General features: G+C 48.7%; 3 protein-coding genes across 3 annotated transcripts; 1 reads left to right on the top strand and 2 right to left on the bottom strand.

Moving 5' to 3' along the window:
• Positions 1 to 2,771: 2,771 nt before the first annotated feature.
• On the bottom strand, positions 2,772 to 8,687 carry LOC112818778 (melanoma-associated antigen 8-like). The gene is made up of 3 exons (XM_073890496.1): positions 8,586 to 8,687; positions 4,459 to 4,533; positions 2,772 to 4,279 (listed from the first exon to the last, which is right to left on the bottom strand). Exon 3 carries the CDS (start codon positions 4,256 to 4,258, stop codon positions 3,266 to 3,268), a length of 993 nt encoding a protein of 330 aa, XP_073746597.1. The 5' UTR covers positions 4,259 to 4,279; positions 4,459 to 4,533; positions 8,586 to 8,687; the 3' UTR covers positions 2,772 to 3,265.
• Positions 8,688 to 10,161: 1,474 nt separating this feature from the next.
• LOC112818775 (melanoma-associated antigen 8-like) lies at positions 10,162 to 11,370 on the bottom strand. The gene is made up of 3 exons (XM_073890495.1): positions 11,346 to 11,370; positions 11,089 to 11,187; positions 10,162 to 10,892 (listed from the first exon to the last, which is right to left on the bottom strand). Exons 1-3 carry the CDS (start codon positions 11,368 to 11,370, stop codon positions 10,162 to 10,164), a joined length of 855 nt encoding a protein of 284 aa, XP_073746596.1.
• Positions 11,371 to 22,627: 11,257 nt separating this feature from the next.
• Positions 22,628 to 23,548, top strand: LOC112818777 (olfactory receptor 2AK2-like). Its single transcript, XM_025865894.1, has one exon. The coding sequence runs from the start codon at positions 22,628 to 22,630 to the stop codon at positions 23,546 to 23,548; it is 921 nt and encodes a 306-aa protein (XP_025721679.1).
• Positions 23,549 to 24,899: the final 1,351 nt, after the last annotated feature.

The following is a 24,899-nucleotide window of genomic DNA, read 5'->3' as shown; positions in this document are numbered from 1 at the left end:
TGAGGAGGAGGCTGAATTGTGGAGGAACTTTGAAAAGGGGATATTGTGACTCATCTGTATTTTTAGAAATTTTTTGCAATAGGAAGATATGTACTACTACCTTCTTAAGTAAAATTGCTAGAGAAGCCTAACAACAAAAAAAGCGGCTGCATGAAAGTAACTGTTAACTGATGCAACAAACTGTGACATTTGAAGGGCTAACACAACAGAAGTGCATCTTTGGGCACACAAATTCTGATACAGTTTGGCAGGGGCCCTCTGCTTTTCCTAGACCCTGGGTCCGGGTTGCTTTCATCCTGTGGCTCCCCTATCTCAACACGGGGTCACCATGTTTGCTGGTGAATCAAGGGAGACAGCATGGAATGGACATACTGGCTCGCAAACGCCTGGATGTGAGAAACAATGCTTCTGCTCACATCTCCATGGCAAAGGGTCATCACACAACCCTCCCTAACTACAAGGGGACTGGCAAGGTGGTGTCCCCTGTATCCTGGAAGGAAAGCAAGACACACTATGGATGAACATTAAAGTTTCTCCCATGTATTGTTACACAGTAGGGGCTTAACCAAATGCAACTATTATAATTTGTTATGACTGACTTTATTGCTGGGAAGAGTTTCTTTTTTTAAGATTTTATTTATTTGTCAGTGAGAGAGAGAGAGAAAGAGATTGCACAAGCAGGGGGAGCAGTGGGCAGAGGGAGAAGCAGGCTCCCCACTGAGCCGGGAGCCTGATGTGGGACTCAAGCCCAGGACCCTGGGATCATGACCTGAGCCAAAGGCAGATGCTTAACTGACTGAGCCACCCAGGCATCCCAGGGGAGGAGTTTTTGAGGTCAGTTTGCCTTGGAATTCTTTGAACTTTTCAAGCATCTCCTGTGTGACAGATACTTTCAAATACAGGATGACATCTAATTTTCAAACGATTCATTTAGTGACCAGAGGATTACTACAGAGAGTAAGGTTCTATGTTGGGGGAGAGAAGGTGATTCCTAGCTGTTCCATGGGGACCAGTGATGAGCTCATTAGCAGGCCAGGTACAAGAGTGAGACAGAGGAGCACACAGGGGAATACCGGGGAAAGGCTGCTGTAATTCGGGAAAGTGCCAGGTCTGGAAAAAATGCCAGCGCCTGGGCAGTCAGTTTTCAAAGAACTCTGAGGTTCAGGAAGAAGAACTCTACGTTAATAAAGCCCACAGACAGTACCCAAAACCTGTTTGATTCTCATTGTCACCTTCCTTCCTTAGCAACAGGTTTTTTAGTACCTTAGCCACAGCATCCTTCTTTTTGTCACCTGGAAGACACCATGCTGTCCTCAGGAATGATGTAGGACTCAGAAGGTTGGCCACAGGCTGCAGTGAGTGGGCACAGCATAGACTCTACATGAATTCAGACCTGGGTTCTAGTCTCTGCCCTGTCACTCACTAGCCATGTGATCCTGGGAAAATGACTAAGTCCTAGGAGCCTCAGGTTCTTTCTGAAGTGAGTGAGTTAAGTGAGTTTGATAAGCCCCGTCTTGCAGGACTGCAGGAATGCATGTAATATATGGAAAGCACCTTGCACAGTGCCTGGCACATATTGGAACTTTGATGAATGGCAGTGATTTCAAATGTTGTTTTGATCCCAGAGCCTTCCACTCTCTCCTCTGGGGTATTTTTTTTGTTACCCAGGTCATGTTAGAGAATGTGCAGCTCAATAGGACATGGAATAGCTAATCAGCCAAAGAGGGTGCTTCATAAGTAAAACTCAATCCATTTTCTAAATCAGAGGATATACGTGAGATATATGAGAATACGTGTGGCATTCAGGTGTGAGGGAACTGTCCCAGCTGGACACAATACAGAGCTCCCAGAATGTGAGTCAAAGACCAGCTCCTTCCCTCCCTCCCAGCTGCTCTTCCACCAAACCACTCCTTTCACTCATTTCTCCCCCCACCAAAACCTAGACCTTGCTTCCTTATAGCTGTCCAAATTACACTCCAGATAATCAAACTAAAATGACTTTTTATTGCAGTGGGTTCTGGCTCTGCATGGTTAGGACAAGAGTGCCAGTCTAAAGTCTTCTGGGCTCCACTTCAAAGAAATATCACTGTATTCCTCCAGAAATACTTGCAGATGACGGATATAAAACACCTAGTCTGTGCACTGTGTTCAACTGCCTTGGGATGAGAGTGCAGGATACCTTCTTTTCCTGCCCCAGGAGGAGATTTCTCTCTGGTTTGTCCATGATCCAGAGGGAATTTCTCAGAGCAATTATCCATTTCAGACTTTGCTGCCACCTCTAAGGTACACTGTCTCCAAGGAGGGCCACTGTCACCCCCCAGGTTCACGGTGATCAGCTGCACAGAAGGAAGCACGGTGACCCGACACCCTGAGCCACCCAGGCCAGGGGCACTTGCACTGCAGTGCTTGCCCCGGGAGCTGCACTCCCTCACCCTTCTTCCACTTCTTCTGCAGGTCTCAGGGCACCTCTCCCCACTTTCCTGCCACGAGTGCAGCTGCTAGACAGTCCCCTAGGGGTGGGACGTGTCCTGCTTCTCCTAATGTCCTCACTGTTCACACACAGGGCCTTCCAGAGAGCAGAGCTCAGCCCATGTCTGGGAATCAAGAAGCCAATGAGCCAATGAGCAGGGCTCCCTCTGTGGGGAGATGTCATTTCTCCTCCTTTCTTGAAGAACTAAGTGAATGAAGGCGCACACATCTATGTTACTTTTGCAGAATGACAGACAAGAAAGAGTAAGAAGCAAAAATGAATAATCTTTTATTTCCCTATTTCCTGACCCCGTCACTTGACTGCTCCATTCTTCCACCTTTCCAACAAATTCCTATGCCAATGCCCTGTGATTTCATTCCAGAACCCAAGGAAGGAGGGAAGATCTCCCACCTTATTTCCAGAACATGACAAAACTCTTAAAACTCTTGAACTGGGTAAGTACAAATGCTGTGGGATGGAGTCACGCACACATGTACCTGCCAAAGCTGGTTAAAACTTCTACTCCAAGGAACAACATTTGAGAGCTTCCTCAAGAAAACCAAGCTCTGGATGTCAGAGTCACCGCAGAGAACAGGCCCCCAGAGAGGCTGGCTCTTCATCCTGCTTTCTTCCCTCAATCCTCCCTGGCCCGGCCCAACTTAGAGCTCCCGGGGCTCTCTCTTCACAACACACAGAGGGAAGAACCAAAATGTGGCCTCACTTCATGCCCAGCACCCCGCAGGAGAAGCTGCCGACCCCACCAAAGCCTGGAAAGGGCCTGGCCGCCACTGGGACTCAGGCCCCCTCTTCCTCATCGCTCACAGCCCCTTCAGACAGGGCCAGGGAGGAAGCCAGCTGCCCGTGTCTGACCCGGAGCAAATACTCCAGCACTTGAAACTTGCTGGTTTCGGCGTGGGCCCTGGGACCCCACAGGAACTCGTAGCGGGCAGGGTCGCTGCCAGGCACCTGCCGGTACTCCAGGTACCCTTCCTGCACCCAGACTTTGGTGAGGAGCTCCCTGGGCTCCCCATAGATGATGTGCTCTTTGCCAGCATACACCCCCATGACCCCCAGCACTTCCCACACCTCCCCCTCAGGGGCACAGTCATCCTCCACGAGGATCACCCCCAGTAGCAGCCCCAGGAGGCTGGTCTTGGGCATGCCATGCTTACCGCTCAGCATCCCATCACAGGTGAGACCCAGGACGTTGACCAGGACATAGGAGTGGTCGCTGGGGTCCACTTCCTTTATGTCCATGCCAAAGACCAGCCGCATGTACTCAGAGGCTTGGCCCAAGATCACCGGGAAGTCGTCCTGGTAATCTTTGCTGACGATCTCCAGCATCTCTGCCTGGCGGGTTGGCTGCTTGTTGCGGTATTTGAGGAGCAGGAACCCCACCAGGGCAGCCACTTTCACGTGGAGTTTGTCCTGGAGAGAGGGTTGGGTGACTTCCGGCTCCTCCCAGGTGCTCGACCCCTCCTCATCTAGGCTGCTGGAGCCCTGGTCAGGCTGGCTCCAGGCCCTGGCTGCCTGGGCAGTGGGGGAGGGGCAGGCACTCTGAGGGCTCTGGGGAGGACTCAGGGACCCAGTAGCAGACCCCTCCCCCAGGGGAATCAGGAACAGGACAGAGCAGGAGGAGGAAGGGGAGGAGGAGGAGGAGGAAGAGGAGGAGGGGGCGTGTGGGGCCTCCTCCTCCCCAGCCCCGGACAGGTGTGCCTCCACCAGGCCCTGGGCCGGGCCTGGGTCTTCCTCCAGCTTCCAGAGCTCACTCCTCTGACCCAGGGGCATGGCGTTTGTGTCGGGCTGAACCTGAAGAAAGATGTGGGACGGGTCCTCAGGGTGCAGGCCAGGCAGCAGAGGCCTGAAGTCCCGCAGCTGACAGTGCGCTGCATCGGACTTGGGTGCTGAGGGGTCCCCTCTGGGTGGGATGGGCGAGCCCCTGGCTCCATGCTCAGAGCATGTACCTCACCTTGAACACTGGCACTCACCTGCACCTCCCCTGGTCTCTGACCTTAGAGACTCCTGCCTCAGACAGAGGCCTGGACTCTGAGTTCTTGGAGCCCCTGGAGGAGGGAAGGAGGGGGCACCTCAGGGTGCAGACAGAGCATGGCTGCAGAAGCCCAGTGCACACAGGAGGGCTGGGTCGGACTCTGTGAGGTCCCCATCAGTCCAAGCTGGGCAGTCCCCTCCTTGGCCTCTCAGGGGACTGCTATTTCCCCTGGCAGGGCCTGGGCCCCAACCCTGCAGCCTGAGGCCACAGGGTCACAGCAAGACCACGAAGCCCTGAGACTCCACAGAAGGTAAGCGAGGGGGCCCACCTCTGCCCACGCCTGCCAAAGGTCTAACGGCTCGTCACGGAATCCCAGGGATGGCCAAGCTCGGGTTCCGTCTGTGCTGGGATGGTGCACCTCTCCGTCTATACCTTGACCCCACGGAAGGCCTGGGAAAACTCCCTGTGTTGACCTGAGGCTACGTTCCTGGTGCCAAGGCCTCATCTCTGGGAGACACCAGAAGGAATAGTCTGGAGAAATCAGTCGGCCCACCGATCCCCCATCTCCCCATGGCTGACAGAAGTGGCAGAGTAGGCCTGGGCCCTAAGGATCCTGCTGTGGGAGGCATCCCCTCATTTCTCACCTTCCCCCCTGCCAGGGCCAGAGCCAGAGCCAGAGCTAAGGCACCTGCCTCCACAGCTGACCTAAGTCCAGACCCTCAGGCCCAGACCCTCCCTTCCCTGAGACCAGGGATCTGGGAAGGAGGAGGGCTCAGCCTGACAGGCCCTGCCCAGCGTTCCCAGGGCTGCCTGGTAGGGGCTGGCCAGATTTCCGGGCCATCCCTTCCTTGTCCTGAGGGGTGGGTTGGGAGCCACTCACTCCTCCCTCGGGGGTCCCCACATTGACTGTCGGCAGGAGCAGGGACTCCTGTGTGTCTCCCAGGTGGGCTTCCTCAGATGACCTGACCCCAACCTCTCCCAGCATGGTCCTCACCTCCCTGAGAGCTCCGAGAGGAGGGTGAGGAGGCAGCAATCCAAACCCTCCCCCTGCATCCCACCTAATTCACAATTACTCTCTCTCACACAAGAGTGAGATCGGGGTTGGCCCCTCTGTCCTGGGGCGGGAGTCCACTCTTTGTTCTCAAGGTGCTCATGTTTACTTTTGGCAGGACCTGGAACTATCCCTTCTCCTAACCACAGGATGCATCCTGCAGGCCGAGGCCACCATCCCACTGAGACCCAGAGGAGCAAGTGGGACATTTACTTTTCTTGACACCTGGCCTGGCCTCGCAGGACTGACCACTGGGGCAGGACTTCATTTGGGACCCCTATGTCTGGGTGGGTGTCTGCTCAGTCCTCTCTCAGGGTCTTGGGACTCCACCCTCTGCTGACCTGAGGCCACACTCCTCAGACCAAGGCTCACCTCCCTCAGACCCTGGGTACAGAAGTCAGGAAACACTTCAGCTGCTTCCCCCACCTTGGGGGACTTCAAAGAAGGAGCCCAAGGGCAACAAAATCATCGTCTGTTTCAGGCTCTAAGGTCCTCAACTCTCAGCCTGCATCCCTCCTGGATCCATCAAGACCTGGGGTCCTGCCCTCTGCTGTCCCGAGTCCTTTCCCCTCTGACCGCCCCGCACATCCCTGAGATCCAAGGCCAAATTCGGGGGTGTGACTCAGGCGGACAGCTGCTCAAGAGCCTCCCATCTATGACTCTGTCCTGGGGCCCGGGGTCCCCTCAGTTCTGAGTGTTCTCACCTGGATTCCAGCAGGAACTGAGTCCTCCCTGCTGCTGACCTGAGGATTTGCCTCTTACCCCAGCCCCCAGCCTCTCTGAGACCTGGATGTGGAAGTCTGGACACGCCACTCATTCTCCTCCCGCTCAGGGGCCTCCCAGGACCGACTCTGTTCTGGGGTCCAGGGTCACTCAAGTCCTCCCGCCGGGTCCTCACATCCAGTCCCATTAGCTCCTGACCCCAGGTTTTTTTTTTTTTTTTTGATGCAGTGTTCCATGATTCATTGTTTGTGCATAACACCCAGTGCTCCACGCAGAACGTGCCCTCCTTAATACCCATCACCAGGCTAACCCATCCCCCAACCCCCTCCCCTCTAGAACCCTCAGTTTGTTTCTTGGAGTCCATCCTCTCTCATGGTTCGTCTCCCCCTCCGATTTCCCCCCCTTCATTCTTCCCCTCCTGCTATCTTCTTCTTCTTTTTTTTTTTTTTTAACATATCTTGCATTATTTCTTTCAGAGGTACAGATCTGTGATTCCACAGTCTTGCACAATTCACAGCGCTCACCATAGCACATACCCTCCCCAATGTCTATCACCCAGCCACCCCATCCCTCCCACTCCAGCAACCCTTCGTTTGTTTCCTGAGATTAAGAATTCCTCATATCAGTGATGACCCCCCGTTTTTTAAACCAGGCCCCCAGGCTCTGTCAGACCTGGATGCGGACGTCCTGGCACACCGCCTGTGCACTTGGCACAAACAGGCCTCCCAGGGCGGACAGCAGGGGCAGGCTTCAGTGCATTGTCCCTGTTCTGCAGTCCAGGTCCCTCCCTGAGCCCTCCCTCAGGGAGCCCAGCATGCGCCGCAGCACCGCTGGTGACCCTGTCTCTGCTGTCTCCGGGCCCCTTCCCTCTGACCAAAGCCCTCACTGCCCTGAGAGCCACGGGCAAGGACTGTGGGACGTCGCGTCAGGCTACAAAGTCCAGGGCTTCCCCGAGATGGGTCCTTCGGGTCCCTTAGCCCTATCTCTGCTCCCCATCTGGACTCCCTGGATGGCCGGTGCCCTCATCCGTGCTCCTGAGGGCCACTCCTCACAACAAGCGCTCAGTGTCTCTGGGACCCAGAGCAGAAGTCAGAACACGCCTCAGGTCACCGTTGTCTCGCCCAGAGGCCTCCCAGGACTGATTCCCTACTGGGTCCAAGGTTCCTCTTCTTCCCTCTGGTTCTCACCTTGACTCCTGACAGAACCTGGGCCCTCCTGCCCCCGCCCCCCGCCTGCCAACTAGAGGCCCTGCTCCTTACACCAGACCTCCTGACTCAGAGACCCAGAACCTGAAGTCCGGACCCGCGACGCATCCCCATACCCCAGAGATCTTCCTAGACAGACGCTATGGCCCAACCTCTGGGACTTCCTCAGAGTTCTGTCGGGGGTGTGACTCAGGCGGACAGCTGCTCTTCATTTGGGACCCCTATGTCTGGGTGGGTGTCTGCTCAGTCTGTCCTCTCTCAGAGTTCATACCTTGTCCTTCCTCAGAGTTCATACCTTGACTCCGGTCACTGCTGGGCCCTCTCCTCCGCCCAGCTGAGGGAGGCCCTGCTCCTTCTGCCAATGCCCCCAGCGTCTCTGAGACCCGGATGCGGAAGCACGGATTCACCACCTGCTCCCATCCTCCCTTACACCTTCTGTGACTGACTCTGGGCTGGGGTGCAGGGTCCCTCAGTCCTCCCTCTGCATCCTCAGCGTGAAGCCCAGCAGGACCGGAGCCCGCCCCTCTGCCCACCCGAGGGAGACCCTGCCCCTTCTGCCAAGGCCCCTGGTCTCTCGGGAGACCTGGATGCACCGGTCCGGCCGCCCTGGCCGCCTGGCCCCATCCCGCCCAGCGGCCTTTCCGGACTCACCCTGGGGCCCGACCTCGGTGAGGTCCCCTCTGTCCTGGGCTCCTGACTCCCTCGGTCCTGCCCCCGATGATCCCCACCCCATCCCCACCCGGACTCCCTGGGGCTGCCTGTGCCCCTGCCGCTTCCGGACCTGGCATCCTTCCCCTCCGACCAAGGTCCTAAGCTCCCTCAGACCTCCGAGGCGCATTTCACCGGACGACGCCACCGGTGGCCACCGTCCCCGGGGGGGCCCTCAGGGCCGGGCCGCGGCAGGGTCCGAGCGCTGGACCTGAGCGGGGAAGAGTGGCCTCCACAGTCCTCGCTCTGCCCCGGAACCCGCCCCAGGGAGGGCCCGGCCCGTCCATCTGGGGACCCGTGTCCAGTGCCCCGGGCCCCGGCGGGAGGGGCTCAGCGGGACGACGATATCACTTGCCGGGGTCTCTCGGGGCTGCCGGCATGGGCGACCTGGCTCCTGGGAGTCCCCCCCACTCTGTGCTCCCTCACGGGTGGGTCTACCTGCACGCCTGGCCTCTCCCGACCGAGATCCGTGCTCCCACTCACGGAGGTCCTGGCGTCTCTCAGGCCTCCGAGGCGGAAGTCGGCCCTCGTCACATCCGGACCCCATAGGAAGGGGTCCCCTAGGGCTGACAGCACGTCGGGCGTTCCGGGGTGGGCTACGTGGGGGCAGGAGAAGGGACCGGGCAGGCCGGGGGTCCCTCGGTCCTCCCCGGGCTCCTCACATGGACCCCGCCCCGGAGGGTAGGGGGGCCCCACCCCCGGCACCCTGTTGAGCCCGAGCCTGTGCACCCCACACATAGGCTCGCACCCTGTCCCCCGCCTTCCCTGACACGGAGGCAGAGACTGGAGTCCGGCAGTGTCGCCACCCAGCTTGCCGGTGACCAGTTGCACAGAAGCAATCACGGAGACCCTTTGGTCACCTCACACACCCCCCCTCCATGGGCTGGGCCGGGGGCTAATCCACCGCAGTGCTCGCCCCGGGAGCCACACCCCCTCACCCTGGCTCCACTTCTTCTGTAGGTCTCAGGGCACCACTCCCCACCTTCCTGCCAGGAGTGCGGCTGTTAGACTCAGTCCCCTATGGCTGGGACGTGTCCTGCTTCTCCAAGTGTCCTCACTGCTCATGCACAGGGCCTTCCAGAGAGCAGAGCTCAGCCCATGACAGGGACTCAAGGAGCCAGTGAGCAGGGCTCCCTCTCTGCTGGGAGGCGGTTTCCCCTCCATTCTGGAAGAACCAGACCAATGCAGGAGCAGTTGTGTGCGAGTGCTTGCCTTTGGCATTTGCACAATGGTGGTCGGGAAGGCATCAGATGCAAGAACCAACAAACTTCTATCTCTCCAGCTTCTGAGCCCCGTCCCTTGCTTCTTCTGTTCTTATGCCTTTCCAAACCATCCCTAGACCAATGCCCTGTGATTTCGGTCCAGAGCCCAAACAAGTAGGCAAGGTGTCCAGGCTGGTGTCCAGGGCATGAAAAAAAAACTTTTTTTTAAAGGTATTTATTTATTTATTTGAGAAAGAGAAAGCACACATGGGGAGAGAGAGAAGCAGAGTCTCCACTGAGCAGGGAGCCCAACGTGGAGTTCGATCCCAGGATCCTGAGATCATGACCTGAGCCGATGGCAGATGTTTAACCAACAGAGGACGCAGGCGCCCCCAGAACATGATAAAACTCTTAACTCTTGAACTGGGTAAGAACAAATGCTGCGGGGTGGATGTCACCCACACAATCAGCCGCCGAAGCGGATGAAACCTATGGCAAGGAACCCCACAGGAGAGCTTCCTCAAAGACACCAAGCTCTGGATGTGGAAGTCATCCCAGGGAACAACCCCCCCCACCCCAGGAGGCTCCTTGCCCTGCTTTCTTCTCCCAACCCTCCATGGCCCTGCACTCCTTCAAACGCCCAGGACTCTGTCTTCATGCACGCTTGTGCACACACACACATGCACACACACACACACACACACACACACGCAGGGAAGAACCAGCAAGCGGCCTCACTTCATGCCCAGCACCCCGCAGGAGAAGCTGCCGAACCCAGCAAAGCCTGGAAAGGGCCTGGCGGACCCCGGGGCTCAGGGCCCCTCTTCCTCATCTCTCACAGCCCCTTCAGACAGGGCCAGGGAGGAAGCCAACTGCCCGAGATTGACCCGGACCAAATACTCTAGCATTTGCAACTTGCCGGTTTCGGCGTGGGCCCTGGGACCCCACAGGAACTCGTAGCGGGCAGGGTCACTGCCGGGCACCTGCCGGTACTCCACGTACCCTTCCTGCACCCAGACATTGGTGAGGAGCTCCCTGGGCTCCCCATAGATGTCATGCTCCTGGCCGGCATACACCCCCATGACCCCCAGCGTTTCCCACACCTCCTCCTCGGGGGCACGGTCGCCATGCTGGAGGATCACCCCTAGGACCAAAACCAGGAGGCCGGTCTTGGGCACTCCCTGCTCACCGCTCAGCATCCCATCATAGGTGAGGCCCAGGACGGGGACCAGGATGTAGGAGTGGTCGTTGGGGTCCACTTCCTTCACATCCATGCCAAAAACCAGCTGCATGCACTCGGAGGCTTGGCCCAAGATCACAAGGAAGGCATCCTGGTCATCTTTGCCGACGATCTCCAGCATCTCTGCCTGGCTGGTCAGCTCCTTGGTGTGATACTTGAGGAGCAGGAACTCCACCAGGTCGGCCAGCTTCCCCTGGATTATGTTTTGGAGCCCCGGCTGGGGTTCTTTGGGCTCCTCGCAGGTGCTCGACCCCTCCTCATCGGAGCTGCTAGAGCCCTGGTCAGGCTGATTCCAGGCAGTGGCTGCCGGGGCAGTGGGGGAGAGGCAGGCAATCAGAGAGCTCTGGGGAGGACTCTGGAACCCAGCAGCAGACCCCTCCTCCGAGGGGACCAGAAACAGGGCAGAGCAGGAGACAGATGGGGCGGTGGACTGGGAGGAGGCTGAGGTGGAGAAGGAGGAGGGGGCGCGGGGGGCCTCTTCCTCCCCAACCCCCGACACCTGTGCCTCCACCAGGCCCTGGGCCGGGCCTGGGTCTTCCTCCAGCTTCCAGAGCGCACTCCTCTGACCCAGGGGCATGGCGTTTGTGTCCGGCTGAACCTGAAGAAAGAGGTGCGATGAATCCTCAGGTTCCAGCCCAGGAAGCAGAGGCCCGAAGTCCCAGAGCTGAGTGCACTGCATCGGACTTGGGTGCTGAGGGGTCCCCTCTGGGTGGGATGGGCGAGCCCCTGGCTCCATGCTCAGAGCAAGTACCTCACCTTGACCACTCGCACTCACCTGCATCTCCCCTGCTCTGGGAACTTAGAGGCTCCTGCCTCAGAGCTAGGCCTCAACTCTGAGTTCTTGAAGCTGCTGGAGTAGCAAAGGAGGAGTCACTTTGGGGTGCAGACACAGCACGGCCCCCGGCCCTCAGTGGGGAAGGAGGGCTGGGGCGGACTCGGTGAGGTCGCCATCAGTCCAAGCTGGGCGGTCCCCTCCTTGGCCTCTCAGGGGACTGCTATTTCCCCTTGCAAGGCCTGGGCCCCACCCCCGCAGCCTGAGGCCACAGGGTCACAGCAAGACCACGAAGTCCTGAGACTCCACAGAAGGTAAGCGAGGGGGCCCACCTCTGCCCACGCCTGCCAAAGGTCTAACGGCTCGTCACGGAATCCCAGGGATGGCCAAGCTTGGGTTCTGTCTGTGCTGGGATGGGCGCACCTCTCCGTCTATACCTTGACCCCACGGAAGGCCTGGGAAAACTCCCTGTGTTGACCTGAGGCCACCCTCCTGGTGCTGAGGCCTCATCTCTGAGAGACATCAGAAGGAAAAGTCAGGAGCATTAACTTGGCCCACCGATCGCCCGTCTCCCCAGGGCTGGCAGAAGCGGCAGGGTAGGCCTGGGCCCTAAGGATCCTGCTGTGGGAGGCATCCCCTCATTTCTCATCTCCCCCCCACCATCAGGGCCAGACCCAGAGGCAGGGCACCTGCCTCCTCTGCTACCTGAGTCCAGACCCTCAGGCTCGGGCCCTCCCCATCCTGAGAGGAAGGATCTGGAGAGGAGGAGGGACTCAGCCTGACAGGCCGCACCCAGGGTTCCCAGGGCAGCCAGGTAAGGGCTGCACAGATTTCTGGGCCATCCCTTCCTTGTCCTGAGGGGTGGGTGGGGAGTCACTCACTCCTCCCTCGGGTGTCCCCACATTGACTCTCGGCAGGAGCAGGGACTCCTGTGTGTCTCCCAGATGGGCTTCCCCAGTTGACCTGACCCCGACCTCTCCCAGCATGGTCCTCACCTCCCTGAGAGCTTCGAGAGGAGGGTGAGGAGCCAGCACGTCCTCGTCCATGGCCACGTCTCCATCCCCCACCCTCAGCCCCCCGGCAAGATCCCAAAGGGCCGGTAAGAGGGACCGGCCCCTCTGTCCTGGGGTGGGGATGCCCTCAGGCCCCCAGGACGCTAATCTTCTTTCTTCCTGGAGGGCCTGCCCTTCTTCCAGGTCCCCAACGTGAGACAGAAGCCATGTGCCCCTGAGACCAAGACCTTGCTCCCCGAGGACTCCCGCCTTCTGGCCCATGAGACAAGTGAGCATGCGTGCCAGGTTGGGCCCCCGCTGACCGATCCTCCCTGAATCGGGCCCGGCCAGACTCCGGTGCACTTTGCTTCTTTGCTGAGATGGTGTGGAGGGGGTACGGCCAGTCCTCCCCCAGGGTCCTCACTCTGACTCCCAACCGGACCTGTGCCCCGCTCCCCCCGACCCCGCCCTCCACCCTCACACACACACAGGCCCGCTACACCCCAGGCCCGCTCCTTCTCACCACAGGCCCTCAGTCTCTAGCAGCCACATGTGGGCCTCCAGATAGGAGGCATGGGCTCCTCCTCCACAAGGGTTCTCCTCCCTGGCCTGAACGTACTGCGGCCCAGTCTGTCCTCCCTCTGGTCCTCCCCTTCCATCCTGGCAGGACCGGGGTAGGCCTGGGCAGCCCTGAAGCCTGCTCCTTCCACCCAGACCCCAGGCTCTAGGAGACGTGGCTGGAAGTCAGGGCACGCCCTAGGTGACCATCTGGCCCTGGGGCCTCCCGGGACCGAATCTGTTCGCTGTCCCCATTCCCGCAGTCCTCCTTCTGGTCCTCGCTTTTCCACCCAGCAACACATGGGCCATCGCCCCCCACCCCCATACTTGAGGCAGTGCTCCATCCAAACACCATGGGGTCTCGGAGGCCCTGAGGCCAAAGTGGCCACGCACTGTGTGGGCTCATGCATCCCAGGAGCCTGAGGGCTGCTGGAGTGGTGGGGGGGTGGGAGGGAGGGGGTGGCTGGGTGATAGACATTGGGGAGGGTATGTGCTATGGTGAGCGCTGTGAATTGTATAAGACTGATGAATCACAGACCTGTACCTCTGAAACAAATAATACATTATATGTTAAGAAAAAAAAAAAAAGAAGATAGCAGGAGGGGAAGAATGAAGGGGGGGAAATCGGAGGGGGAGAGGAACCACGAGAGACGATGGACTCTGAGAAACAAACTGAGGGTTCTAGAGGGGAGGGCCGTGGGGGATGTGTTAGCCTGGTGATGGGTATTAAAGAGGGCACGTTCTGCGTGGAGCACTGTGTATTATGCCCAAACAGTGAATCATGGAACACTGCATTAGAAACTAATGATGTAATGTATGGTGATTAACATAACAATAAAAATTTGAAAAAAACCAAACCAAACAAACAAAAACAGCTCCCAAAACAGACCATTAATTTGGTCTTCTTGGATTTTGTTTCTTTTTAGTTTAAATTTCATTTGTTTTTGATTAATCTTTATTTTTTTCTTTCTACTGGCTTGGTTTTCGTTTTTGTTTTCCTGGTTCCTTTAAGTGTAATGTTATGTTTTTTATTTGATATTTGTCTTGCTCTGTGATGTATTCCTGTATAGTTATAATGTCTCCTCTTAGAATAGTTTTGCTGCATTCCAAAGATTTTGGATCATTGTAGTTTATTTTCATTTTTCTCCATATATTTTTTGATTTCCTTTTTTATTTCTTGTTTCATCTATTCAATATTTGGTAGAATGTTATTTAGCCTCCATGTATTTGTGCTCTTTCCATCTTTTTTTCTTGCAATTACTTCCTAGTTTCATACTATTGTGGTGAGAAAAATGCATGATACAATTTCAATCGTTTTGAATTTGAGACTTTTTTGTGGCCTAACATAGGATCCATTTTGGAGAATGCTTCATGTACTGGAAAAGACTGTGTATTCCAATATTTTTTAAATGAAATGTTCTGAATATATCCAGTAGGTCCATCTGGTGTATCGTGTTATTCAAAGTCATTGTTTCCTTGTTGATTTTCTGGCTAGATAATCTATCCATTGATGTGAGTGAGGTCTTGGAAGTCCTCTATTGTATTACTGTGATTACCTCCCTAATGGCTCTTAAGAGTTGCTTTATGTATTTCAGTGCTCCTATATTGTGTGCATAAATATATTTTTTTAAGTTTTCTTGTTTCTTTCAGCACTTTTAATGTAACATGCCACACCTCTCTGGCCTGCAAAGTTTCTAAGAAATTTACTGATAGTTTCATGTCATTTCCCTTATATGTAACTTTTCTTTTCTAGTGCTTTTTTAAATAATTCTCTCTTTATCACTACTTTTTGCCATGAGGTGTCTTTGTTTGCACTTCCTTGCGTTGATTTTTTGGGGGAAGGGTTTCTTTGTGCCTCCTGGAGCTGGATACCTCTTTCCTTCCCCAAATTAATGAAATTTTCAGCTATTATTTCGTCAAATAAATTTTCTGCCCCTCTTTCTCTCTCTCCTTCAGGATTCTTTATAAAGTGAATGTTATTAATCTTGATGATATGCTGAGTTCCCTTCACCTTGTCACATACTTTATTATTCTTATTTTCTTTCTTTTCTGCTGTTCATCTTTGTTGTTTTCCATTAATCCTTCTTTAGCTCCCTGATCCATTCCTCTGCCTCATCTTATATGCTATTGCTTCCCTCTACTGTATTTTATTTCAGTTACTGAGTTCTTTATCTAAGACTGGGTCTCTTTTCAATATGTTCTGTCTTTGTCTCACTGAGAGCCTATAGTCTTTTCTCAAATCCCATGAATATCTTATAGCCATTACTTTGATGTTATAACAGTCATATTGATTATTTCTGTTCATTTAGCAATTTGATGCAGTTTTGTCCTTGTTCTTTTGGGACCTATTCCTCCACCTCATTATTATGTGTAACCCTCTGTGCTTGTTTCCTATGTATTTGGAAAATAAGCTACATTTCTTGACCTTAACAGTCATGGCTTTTTGAAGAAGAGGTCCTGTGGTGTCCAGCAGCACAATGCCCCTGTTCACCAGAACCAGGTACTCTAAGGAGGTCTCTATGTGGATTGTGTGCACTTTACTATCATGACTGACTATAGTTTCCTTCAGTCCATTTGACTGCATTTGACCACTGTGCTTGTTACACCAAGAAGGTTTTTGACCCTGTGCTGTGAAGGGACCAGCCTGCTCCACCATGTGCTAGAAGTTGGAAGGTGTCAGCAGTCAGCAAAATGCCTGCCCTAAGCTCATGTGCAGGGGCTACTTGAAGGATGATATCCTTGCCGTGTGCCTTGAGGCTCCCAAAGTGGGCAGTAATAGCAGTCATACCTGCTAGGGCTGCCCTTGCACCGATTGGCAGTCCACATTTTCTGTGCTACTAGACAATATTTGCCTGCTGGGAGTGTGGACACACCTGTGTGCATGTGTATCTGTCCCTCTCCCCAGGGCAAGAGTCAGTTTGGAGTGTCACATCTCACTGTTGGGGCTGTTTGCAGCATGTTTTGTGGTAGGAGATGCTTTGGATGGACACCTGTGTAATGGGAGGGATTGGGTAGTGTGGATCTGCAGGAGAATGTGGGGGTGGAGTTCATGGTGCTACCTAGATAGATGAAGAGTGTTTACACTTGTTCCTGCACATGTGCTGCTATCTTGGCTTGGGGTCTAGGAGGAAATGGCACTGGTCAGCTCTTTTGTTCTTGGAGAAGTCTGCTATAGATCCACCCACACACATACACACACATACACCCAAGCGTGTTCTGGAAGTGGTAAATAAATCTCCTTTACTATGTCCCAGGTGCTGCTCAAAATGCTGTTCATATGCTCTTATGCTAGCACTTTAGGGACAGGGACTCAGTTTCTTCTTGCCCTCATGATCTTTCAGAGTTAAGCCTGCTAACTTTTAAAATACCAAGTGATTCCCAGCTGATTGTAAAAATTCAGAAAGTTAAGCCCCACTGTTTTTCAAAGCCATATATTACAGGGACCCATGATCCTGATGTGGGTGACCCATCCTTGAGGCGCTTGCCGAGGGTTCTGATTCTCTCTTCTCCGTGATTGTAGTGTACCTCCTGCTTGTGGTTAGTCTCATGAAGGGTTTGGCTTCCAACTGCATCTCCGTTTCTCCTGACATTTTTTATGTGGCCTCCTCTCTATGAGTAACTAGAGAGTTTGTTCTGACAATCTTTGGGTTGTTTTCAGAGGTAGTTGCATGGATGTGTTTGTTATCTTGTGTGTCTCTGGGACTAAGTGAGTTCAGGATCCTCCCACTCTGCCATCTCCATAGAGCCTTAAGTTGGCAGTCTTTTTAAAAGTGAGCTTTTACCACTCTAAATTCCCTCTTAACATTGTCTTTCCTATATCTAATAAATTTTGGTACATTGTGTTATTTTCATTTTTGTCAGGATAATTTATAATTTCCCTTGTGTTTAATTCTTTGACCAGTTTGTTGTTTATGAGTATGTAATTAAATTTTCACATATATTCTCGATTTCCCAGATTTGCTTCAGCAAAATTAAATTTTTAATTTTATCTCATTATGATAAGAAAAGCTAGTTTGTATGACTTTACCCTTCTTAAAATGTTAATAAATGTTTATTGGTCTTATATAAGGTCTATCTTGGAAAATGTTCCATGTTCCCTTAGAAATTATGCCAAAATTTCTATATATATTTAATATCTCTGGGTTTTGGTATACATATATTTATAATTGTGAAGTGTCATTGTTATTGTTATGTGTCCTTTTCCTTTCTTACAGTTTTATTTTTGTGTGAAATTAGTATAAATATAAATTAGTATAAATCAATCGGTTACTACTTCAGCACAGTCTTTTTTTTTTTTTCGTTTCATTAACAATCTATCAACCTCTGTCCTTAGAACTAAGGAGAGTATCCTGTAGGCAGCATAGTTATTTTCTCTTTTTAAATCCATTCCATTCTGTCAATCTTTATCTTTTGAATGGGACATTTAATATGATTACTGGTAGGAAAATAACTCAATGCCTTTTTGTTAAGTGTTTTCTTGTTATAGCTATTGCTGTCCCTCGTTACCTTTTTTAATGCCTTCATTTTCATTTTATTGATTTTTTAATAGTGGGATGCTTTTATTTACCTCCTATTTCCTTTTGTCTGTAGTTTATTGATACTTTATTTGTCGTTACCATAGTGTATTTGTTTGCTGGGGCTGCCATATCAAAGTATCATAACCTGGGTTGTAATTAATAATAGTTAATTTTCTCACTTTTCTGGAGGCTACAAGATGGATGTCAAGGGGTTGGTAGAGTTGAATTTTGTTGGGAACCCTTTCCTTGGCTTGTAGACATCCATCTTCTCTGTCTGTCTTTACATGGCTGTAACTCTAAAAGTGTCTGTATCTTAAACTCCACTTATATGAAATCACATATATTGGAGGAAGGTGACCCATATGATCCATGTTGACTTAATTGCCTATTGGAAGTACTATTTCCAAATACAGACACTATAAAATAATGGAGGTTAGGATTTCAACATATGAATTAAGAGGGGACCCAATTCAGTCCACAACACATGTGGATTACAAAAAAACGATTTCTACAACACATTACGTTACTGATATCATAGATAAGATTTTTGTATGTGTGGGCCCATTAATATGTATTTATAATAATTTTCAGGTTTGGTCTTTTCAAATCTTATAAAAGAAGTAAACGTGGACTTCTGTGTGTTTTGGTCAAGTTCCCCACATACAAGGCACTTTTAAATTTCCTTAGAGTCTCATCCTTGCATTTTTTTTAGAAGCCTTGCATTTGTATTAAATGTCTCTTTGTTAATGTCTTGCTTCCCCCACAAATTGTAGCTCACTGTTGCTTTAATGATCCACTGCAACTGTCCCTGCCATCAGAGGCCTCCCAACTATGCCACTTTCCCCATCACTGTTCTGAGCCAGGGACAGACAGAAATCATATGGAGAGCCCTCCACAAGTCAGTACATTATAAGCAAGTACGTTCTTCTTTTGTCTAAATGATGGAACTGAGAATGAAGAAGTGTCCTCCTGACTAAACCACATGGCTCCAGCTGGGGGTATGGCAAGGGGAGGCACAATTCCACAAAATTTCCCAACATTTTGAGTAAGGGCTTTTTCTTGGTTAAGGATTCACTTGGCTTTTGCACTTTTTAGCTGGTTTCTGGAGTTCTGACAAAATTGTGTTTGTCCATATGTTGTTCTTTATGGAGTGTCTGTGGGAAATGAGGGCTAGCACATTCTAGCCCACCGTCTTGATGTTTTGTCCAAGATTCAAGGGACAGATGTGTCAGCAAGGTGTTAGTATGCCTGAAAGAATGTCATCAGATATACTGATTTATCTAATCTGTTCTCCTCATGACACATCTGCTTTTATTCCCTTCCTAGGACTTGATCAAAGGAAACCAGATACTGTTCCATGTCTATATTGTTATTATTTGTGTGAATTTAAAGGGCCATCTGTATCTAAAGTGATCTGACTTTCTCTTGATATGGTTTTTGGGCTCAGACACCCAAATGTGTGGATTCAAACTGTGTCTCATGTGGTAGAAAAACAGGCATTTGTTAAGTAAGGTTGGGAGTCTACCCTCCAGCTGGGAGGAAGTCAGCCATGAACAGTGATGTGATTGCATTGGGCTGGATATGTGGTTGGAGAAATTTGCTGTATATAGTAGAAAATATCTTCTTTAGTTTCAGAGACATGTCTTGGTGGAGGGAAAGAATCTTCACAGTAACAATCACTCAGCTATCAGATAGGTGTTTAATCTGCTGAGTCCTCTGAGGTAAGTTAAAAGAAATTTGCAAATGACACTATAGATAAAGGGCTGGTATCCAAGATCTATAAAGAACTTCTCAAACTCAACACCCAAAAAAATAATCAAGTCAAAAAGTGGGCAGAAGATAAGAACAGACACTTCTCCAAAGAAGACATACAAATGGCTAACAGACACATGAAAAAATGTTCATCATCATTAGCCATCAGGGAAATTCAAATCAAAACCACATTGAGATACCACCTTACACCAGTGAGAATGGCAAAAATGGACAGGGAAAGAAACAACAAATGTTGGAGAGGTTGTGGAGAAAGGGGAACCCTCTTACACTGTTGGTGGGAATGCAAGTTGGTACAGCCACTTTGGAAAACAGTGTGGAGGTTCTCAAAAAATTAAAAAATAGAGCTACCCTATGACCCAGCAATTGCACTCCTGGGTATTTACCCCAAAGACACAGATGTAGTGAAAAGAAGGGCCATATGCACCCCAATGTTCATAGCAGCAATGTCCTCAATAGCCAACCTGTGGAAGGAGTCAAGATGTCCTTCAACAGATGAATGGATAAAGAAGATATGGTCCATTTATACAGTAGAATTTTACTCAGCCATCAGAAAGGATGAATACCCAACTTTCACATCAACATGGATGGGACTGGAGGAGATTACACTAAGTGAAATAAGTCAAGCAGAGAAATTCAATTATCATATAGTTTCACTTATTTGTGGAACATAAGGAATAGAATGGAGGACATTAGGAGAAGGAAGGGAAAGATGAAGGGGGAGAATTGGAGGGAGAGATGAACCATGAGAGACTATGGAGTCTGAGAAACAAACAGGGTTTTAGAGGGAAGGGGTTGGAGGGATGGGTTAGCCCAGAGATGGGTATTAAAGAGGGCACGTACTGCATGGAGCACTGGGTGTTATACAAAAACAATGAATCATAGAACACTACATCAAAAACTAATGATGTAATGTATGGTGACTAACATAATAAAATTAAATTAAGAATAAAAAAAGAAATTAGAGTGCTTTGATGAGTTTCCTACAACTTATATTAAAAAGGAAAATATGCGATTCCTATTTAAAGAAATACATTTCACTTTGATGATTATGTAGTGTGAATTCTATTATGCATCTGACATGCATTTTCTCAATTGGGACTATTTCTTAGGTGGCTATATTATCATCATATTGCATAAGTGATTTATGTGAAAAGAATATAGAGTTAAGTATTTGAGATTTATTTGGTCTTATATCACATATGAGTCATCCCAGGTTTAAAAGACAAAGGGGATGAAGACCACCTTGTCACAGTGAGATAGGGCCAGAGTCTGGTAGCAGTGTGTACTTCTGTGTATGAGAGCATGACCCTGGAACATCCTTGTATCCTTGATGGGGCTAGTGAACATTTTTGTTTCTTTCTTCTCTAAACCATAACATTTTGCATTATATTAAGCACAAATTTATATCCAACAATATTTTTGAAATAATGAAAATATTTAAAACAGGTAAAGTATTTCAGGAAGTAAAAAAAAAAACATGTTGAGAATTTTATGCAGTTCTTTTTAGTTTTTTTGTTTTGTTTTGTTTTTAATTTTATTATGTTATGTTAGTCATCATACAGTACATCATTAGTTTTTGATGTAGTGATCCAAGATCCATTGTTTTCATAAAACACCCAGTGCTCAGTGCAATACATGCCCTCCTTAATACCTATCACCAGGCTAACCCATACTCCCACCCCCTCCCCTCTAAAACCCTCAGTTTGTTTCTCGGAGTCCATAGTCTCTCATGGTTCATGTCCCCCTTGGATACCCCCCCTTCATTAAAGTAAAATATTTTGTAAATTGTATAGTTCCATGCAAGTCCTGATTATTATTAATAATTCCATTTTTATATTTACCTTATTACTGACTGAAAATATGGAGGTGCTAACACATTTTCTATATGTGTGGCTTCCATTTCTATTCATTTCTTTAGTTTCTATCTCCTGATATCATTTACCTAATAACTTTACCTTAAATAAAATTTACACTAAAGATTTTTAATAAATGCAGAATTCAAAATTCAAGGGAAATATGGAAACAAACAATTAAAAATATGTGTGGACTATGATAAGAATCATGAGCTTTTATTATGATGAAAATAACTATATGTAATTGCTTATTTGATAAAGTTTTTTAGGTAGGAATTTTTGACTTTCAACCTTTATGGACCTAATAACATATAATTTGTTCTGAAATCCAGCATGGTAAATATGAACTTTAATATTGCTTCCTTTCTCTTGCCACGTTTCCAGTTTGGTTTTAAAACAAACTTTAAGATGATATTATTTTAATATTTTTACTTCAACTTGAAATTCCAAGACAGTACTTAGTGCACCAGAGCTACATGATAATTACAATTGTTTTAAGGTTGGGAATTGTAATTTTTAAATTATATTGATGAACATATCATAAAAGTTCTCAGTCCTCAATATATTTATTTTATATTAATGTGAATGGAACTGACATTTAGAATTTTATCTACAACTGGAAATGCTTTTGGAAGTTGGAGGAGGTGCCTGGGTGTTAGAGAATTTCTTTCTTGGTGGAAAGATGCATGATATCTTTTAGGTCTTCTCATCTTAACATGAACTTTGTACTTTTTCCTCATCCATAAAGTGAATTTTTTTATTTATAATACAGTAATGTGGCATAGCCTAAAATTAATTTCCTGAATGTTATGAAAATATTTTTACAGCATTCAATGATTTTATTTTTATTTTTTAAAAGATTTTATTTATCTATTTGTCAGAGAGAGAGACAGAGAGCACAAGTAGGGGGAGCAGCAAGCAGCGGGAGAAGCAGGCTCCCCACTGAGCAAGGAGCCTGATGCGGACTCCATCCCTGGACCCTGGGATCATGACCTGAGCCGAAGACAGCTGCTTAACTGACTGAGCCACCTAGGTGTCCCATTCAGTGTTTTTAATACTTACCAGAGTATTACCCTTTAGAGTTAGAGGTGAGGGAAAATGATTAGATAACTTTGTATGTGCTTAAAAAGGCCTAAGAATTCTGTATTTAAAGGAAAAAAAGAGGATAAAACGTATTTTTCAAACTGGACAGAAGTTCAGAGTGCTTTTAATACTGTCATAAATTCACTGGGTAATTGAGTGTGAGTAATACCTCTGATAATCAATAGAGCCAAGGGAAATTGAATATGCATACATTCTCTACAAGTTGTCTTGTGTGTAAAGAGATAGGTTAAGTTATCATCATCCAGAATTTATTCTCTGAAAGTTACTGGAATAAGATACATTGTTTTCCAATCATTTTGCAAAGAAAATGAAAGCAGTGTCCAGTCTGTATATTTTACTTGGCTAGGGCAATGGTGTGGAGGCAATTCAAGGCATTTAACAATAATCATTTTCTTTTCTCTTGAAGTGCAGTCATTGTCTTTACATGGAATCTTTAGATACAATCTACTCTGATATTTCAGATTAAACTATGAAGACAGGAAATCAAAGCATCAAAACAGATTTTATACTTTCTGGTCTTTTCCAATATGGCCAAATGGACACTTTCCTCTTTGTTGCCCTTGTGATCCTCTTTGCAGTGGCTCTGATGGGGAATATCATACTGATCCTTCTCATTCAACTGGACACCAGACTCCACACTCCAATGTATTTTCTACTCAGTCAGCTCTCCTTCATGGATATAATGAACATCACCACCACAGTGCCCAAGCTGGCCACTAACTTTCTGTCAAATAGTAAGACCATTACATTTTTAGGCTGTGAGAGTCAAACATTTGTGCTCATAGTCCTTGGTGGAACTGAAGCCCTTCTCCTTGGTTTCATGTCCTATGATCGATATGTAGCCATCTGTCACCCTTTGCATTATCCTGTACTCATGAGCAAGAAGATCTGTTGGATCATGGTCACATGTGCATGGACCAGTGGATCTGTCAATGCTCTAGTACACACATTGTATGTGTTTCATCTTCCATTTTGTAGATCACGGCTCATCAACCACTTTTTCTGTGAACTTCCATCTCTATTACAACTGGTTTGTCAGGAAACTTCCCAGTATGAGTATACAGTCCTCCTGAGTGGGCTTATTATTCTGCTGCTGCCGTTCTTGGCCATTCTAGCATCCTATGCCTGTGTACTTACTGTGGTGTTCCAGGTGAGCTCAGGTAAAGGACAGACAAAGGCTGTTTCCACTTGTTTCTCTCACCTGACTGTGGCAATCCTGTTATATGTGACTGCTCTCTCCACCTACACCAGACCGCACTCCTTGCATTCCCCAGAACAGGGCAAGGCAGTGGCAGTGTTTTACACCATCATCACACCTCTTCTGAACCCATTTATCTACAGCCTGAGGAATAAAGAGGTTATTGGGACCATGAGAAGACTGTTGGTATAATGGATATTTGTACAGGAGATATCACTTTGGGAAATCCTTATTGATTGAGATTAAACCACATAGATCACTTTGCCTGGAATACTGCTTTGGAATGTATAAACTCTCAGAAATATTTATGAAATAAATAAATTGATAAATACCATGAATCCTGTTGGTTTCAGAATGGCTTAAAGATAGTTTTTGAAACTGGATGCATTTCCAATCTGTAAGCTGGAAAAAATGTGTTATTGTCAACATTATTTAGCTTCTAAAGCAATAGATTTCATGCATGTCAACTCAGTATTTGCATGTCAACATGCAACAACAAATATTTTGTAATAACCTCCTTAATATCTGAAACACAATGAAAAGGAGATATAATCTATACAAGCACGTACCATCAAAAGGATCTATGTAAATATATACTGTAATGTAGAGCAAAGTACATAATTCACTCATTTATGCATTCATTCAACAACTGATTTAATGTTTTAACTATTTGTGACACTGGTATAGGCATTGGTGATCTAGGAGTAAACAATGATAAGAACTGACAGAAAACTTTGATCTCATTCAGTTTGCATTTCAATGTGGGGAGATATAAAATTATTAAAATAAATATGAAAAAAACTGTAATATTTAAAATAAGAGGAATTAATGGGAAAATAGCTGGAGATTGGGATAAGGAAATTCAGAGAATTTATGGGGCGCCTGGGTGGCTCAGTCGGTTAAGCGTCTGCTTTCGGCTCAGCTCATGATCCCAGGGTCCTGGGATCGAGCCCCGCATCGGGCTCCCCGCTCCGCGGGAGGCCTGCCTCTCCCTCTACCACTCCCCCCGCTTGTGTTCCTGCTCTCGCTGTGTCTCTCTCTGTCAAATAAATAAATAAAATCCTAAAAAAAAAAGGAAAGTCAGATAATTTTGTAATTTTATATAAAATAATCCATGAAGTGGCAACTATAAATATTTGGTCAAAGATTTAACTGAGATGAGTAAATAATTCAAATCGATACTTCATAAAGAATGTTCTGGGGGGGAAATATTCTGGGCAAAAGAAGTAGCAAATAAAAATTTCTTGAGGTAGGAACATGATGGACAGGGCAAATAAAATGAAAGAGTAAATTGGTGGACTCCAGTAGATGAGTCAAATTAATGGATACAGAATTTGAAATGTGAGGTTGACCATTGTGAGAAGTTTGGTTTTTATAAGGAAAGCAACCTTGCAATAATGAGTTCACCTTTGCCTAGTATGACTTCCCTGTTCCTGCTCCCTTCTGCTATAAAAGCTTTTCATTTTGTAGAGCTCTCCAGGGCTCCTTTCCAACTGTTAGAGTGAATGCTGCCCAATTTATGAATCACTGAATAAAGCAATAA

This window comes from Callorhinus ursinus, unplaced genomic scaffold (assembly GCF_003265705.2).
Source record: "Callorhinus ursinus isolate GAN/ISIS: 27379988/994484 unplaced genomic scaffold, GSC_fseal_2.0 scaffold391, whole genome shotgun sequence".
Lineage (NCBI taxonomy): Eukaryota > Metazoa > Chordata > Mammalia > Carnivora > Otariidae > Callorhinus > Callorhinus ursinus.
This window is presented reverse-complemented; position numbering and strand designations above follow the sequence as displayed.

Bases quoted from the DNA above. Each gene is read 5' to 3' on its own strand.
- LOC112818778 (XM_073890496.1), bottom strand. From the start codon at position 4,258: ATGCCCCTGGGTCAGAGGAGTGAGCTCTGGAAGCTGGAGGAAGACCCA.
- LOC112818775 (XM_073890495.1), bottom strand. From the start codon at position 11,370: ATGCAGGTGAGTGCGAGTGGTCAAG. The intron at 11,188-11,345 runs GTGAGGTACTTG...CTCTTTCTTCAG, and splicing joins GGTGAGTGCGAGTGGTCAAG to GTTCAGCCGGACACAAACGC. The intron at 10,893-11,088 runs GTGTCGGGGGTT...CTGCCCCGGCAG, and splicing joins AGGGCCTGGTGGAGGCACAG to CCACTGCCTGGAATCAGCCT.
- LOC112818777 (XM_025865894.1), top strand. From the start codon at position 22,628: ATGAAGACAGGAAATCAAAGCATCAAAACAGATTTTATACTTTCTGGT.